Source organism: Terrapene carolina, unplaced genomic scaffold (assembly GCF_002925995.2).
Source record: "Terrapene carolina triunguis isolate 2854851 unplaced genomic scaffold, T_m_triunguis-2.0 Scaffold684, whole genome shotgun sequence".
NCBI classification, from domain to species: domain Eukaryota; kingdom Metazoa; phylum Chordata; order Testudines; family Emydidae; genus Terrapene; species Terrapene triunguis.
The window spans coordinates 22,061-24,208 of NW_020665035.1; the positions used below are offsets into that span (position 1 = coordinate 22,061).

The following is a 2,148-nucleotide window of genomic DNA, read 5'->3' on the forward strand; positions in this document are numbered from 1 at the left end:
CCTTTCGTCGTGCCACTGTTCACTTCATCGTGCTGTCATATGCTCCTTCACCGATGTCCCTACTTCCTCACCTTCCGCTGACACCTGCCTCTCTACTGTGACCTCTGCAAGTTGGTCTCTTGGGGTTTCACCCAGCTCTCAGTGATTTCAGCTCACAGTGGGGGAACCTCGCTGCTAGTGCAGGCTGGGCTGTCTCTTTGACAGAAGCACTGTCCCACAGTAGATCTAAGCACTTAGACCTGATTATCAGTGATTTCAGCTCTAGTGGTAAATTAACAAAACAAAACACTCTCTGTGGAGCCTAATCAGCTCTACCTTTAGACAGGGCAGAGGGGCAGGTCAAAGGGTGCCTATGACTCTTAGGCAGAGCTCACACCACCATGCAGAAACACCTGTCCCCACCCTCTCTCTCCCCCTTTCTCCACTGCAATCTGGCATCCGTGCCCCCTGCTTAGCGAGTTCAGTCCAGCTGAGGGTGACCCACTCAATCAGGACAGGCTAAGTACAGTTCTACTTCCCTTTACTTGTACAATCAGGATAACAATATTTACTGAACCATGCATTCAAATTTTAAAATTTTATTAAAGCCAATGTTAAAAAAAGGTATGTAATACATAGGTTTAGAGAACTGTGTCTGGACATCTGGGTATAGTGCTTAGATTATACACAAATTTATTGAAATCCTTAGTTCCATGAAAATTTACACCATCTTTGGACCTGGCCTACAAGGGAAAAGGCAGGTGAGAATTGGGTTCACTCTCTGAAATATTGTTATTTTGTGGTGAATGGAAGGATTTTCCTGATTGCCACTTTGACCTCATTATTGCACAAACTGTAGATCACAGGATTCAGGGTGGGAGTGACTAGGGTGTACATTATGGCCACCATCTTGTCCTTGTCCTGCGAGTTACTGGAGGTCGGCCGGATGTATGAGTAGATGGTGGTGGAGTAGTACAAGGTGACCACAAGCAGGTGGGAGGAGCAGGTGGAGAAGGCTCTCTGCTTCCCTTTGGAGCTCTGGATTTTCAGGATGGTGATGATGATGAAGCTATAGGATACGGTGGTCAGCAGGAAGTTCCCCATAGCCAGGAAGATGTCAGCCATGAGCATCATGATTTCGTTGAGGAAGGTGGAGCTGCAGGACAGCGCCAGTATTGTTGGGAACTCACAGAAGAAATGCTGGATTAGGTTGGGCCCGCAAAAATCCAGGCGCAGCACAAGCAATATGTTGACAAATGAACTGATGGTACCGACAGCCCAGACACTGACTGCTAAATGGATGCAAATTTCCTTGCTCATGAGTTTTACATAATGCAAGGGGTGGCAAATGGCTACATATCGGTCATATGACATGACAGTGAGCAGCAGAAGTTCCGTCGCCAGTGACGATGTAAAGACAAAAAGCTGGGTGATGCAGCCTCCAAAGGAGATGGTTTTCTTCTCCTGCATCAGGTTTTCCAGCATTTTAGGTACAACCGAGGAAGTGCACAAAATATCAACCAGGGCTAAATTGGTGATGAAGAAGTACATGGGAGTGTGGAGAGGTGGGTGGATGACAATAGCCACAATGATCAGGGAATTGCCCATGACGACAGCTGTATAAAGGCACAGGAATAGCCCAAAGAACAGCCCCTCGTGGTGAGGATGGTCAAAGATCCCCTGCATGATGAACTCAGTCACTCTGGTGTGGTTACTATGTTCCATTGCTTGAATGTTCCCTCTGTAGCAACAAAGATTCAAGTTTTGGTCAGGTATTGCATCAGAAACTGCAGCAATATGGCAACTGAAGCATCTAGATGGAACGATGCGAGGGGGATGTATGGGGATAGAAAGATAGATAGATAGATAGATCTTTCATGATGCTCTAGATATTTCACACAACATATAAACAAACTGAGCTACATTAAAATAGATTAGCACAATAAAGTGCCTCTGCTACTGAATATATATTCTCCTGACATTTGATTGTAGAAGGGGAAAATAACACTCTGGTGTTCTCATGAAGAGGCATGTAAAGTCAGTTGGACTATTTACTTAAACTATGAGTTTTAGGTGTTGACAGTATGATCTCAAAACATCATTCTTTCACCAGTAGTCTCATTAGTAACCAAGATTCCACTTCGTACACTAATACATCTGTTGCAATCT

The 2,148-nt window shown here is 45.0% G+C and overlaps 1 protein-coding gene across 1 annotated transcript; it reads right to left on the reverse strand.

The window, feature by feature from the left end:
- Nucleotides 1-771: 771 nt before the first annotated feature.
- LOC112115176 (olfactory receptor 13A1-like) lies at nucleotides 772-1,704 on the reverse strand. Its single transcript, XM_024212181.2, has one exon. It carries the CDS (start codon nucleotides 1,702-1,704, stop codon nucleotides 772-774), a length of 933 nt encoding a protein of 310 aa, XP_024067949.2.
- Nucleotides 1,705-2,148: the final 444 nt, after the last annotated feature.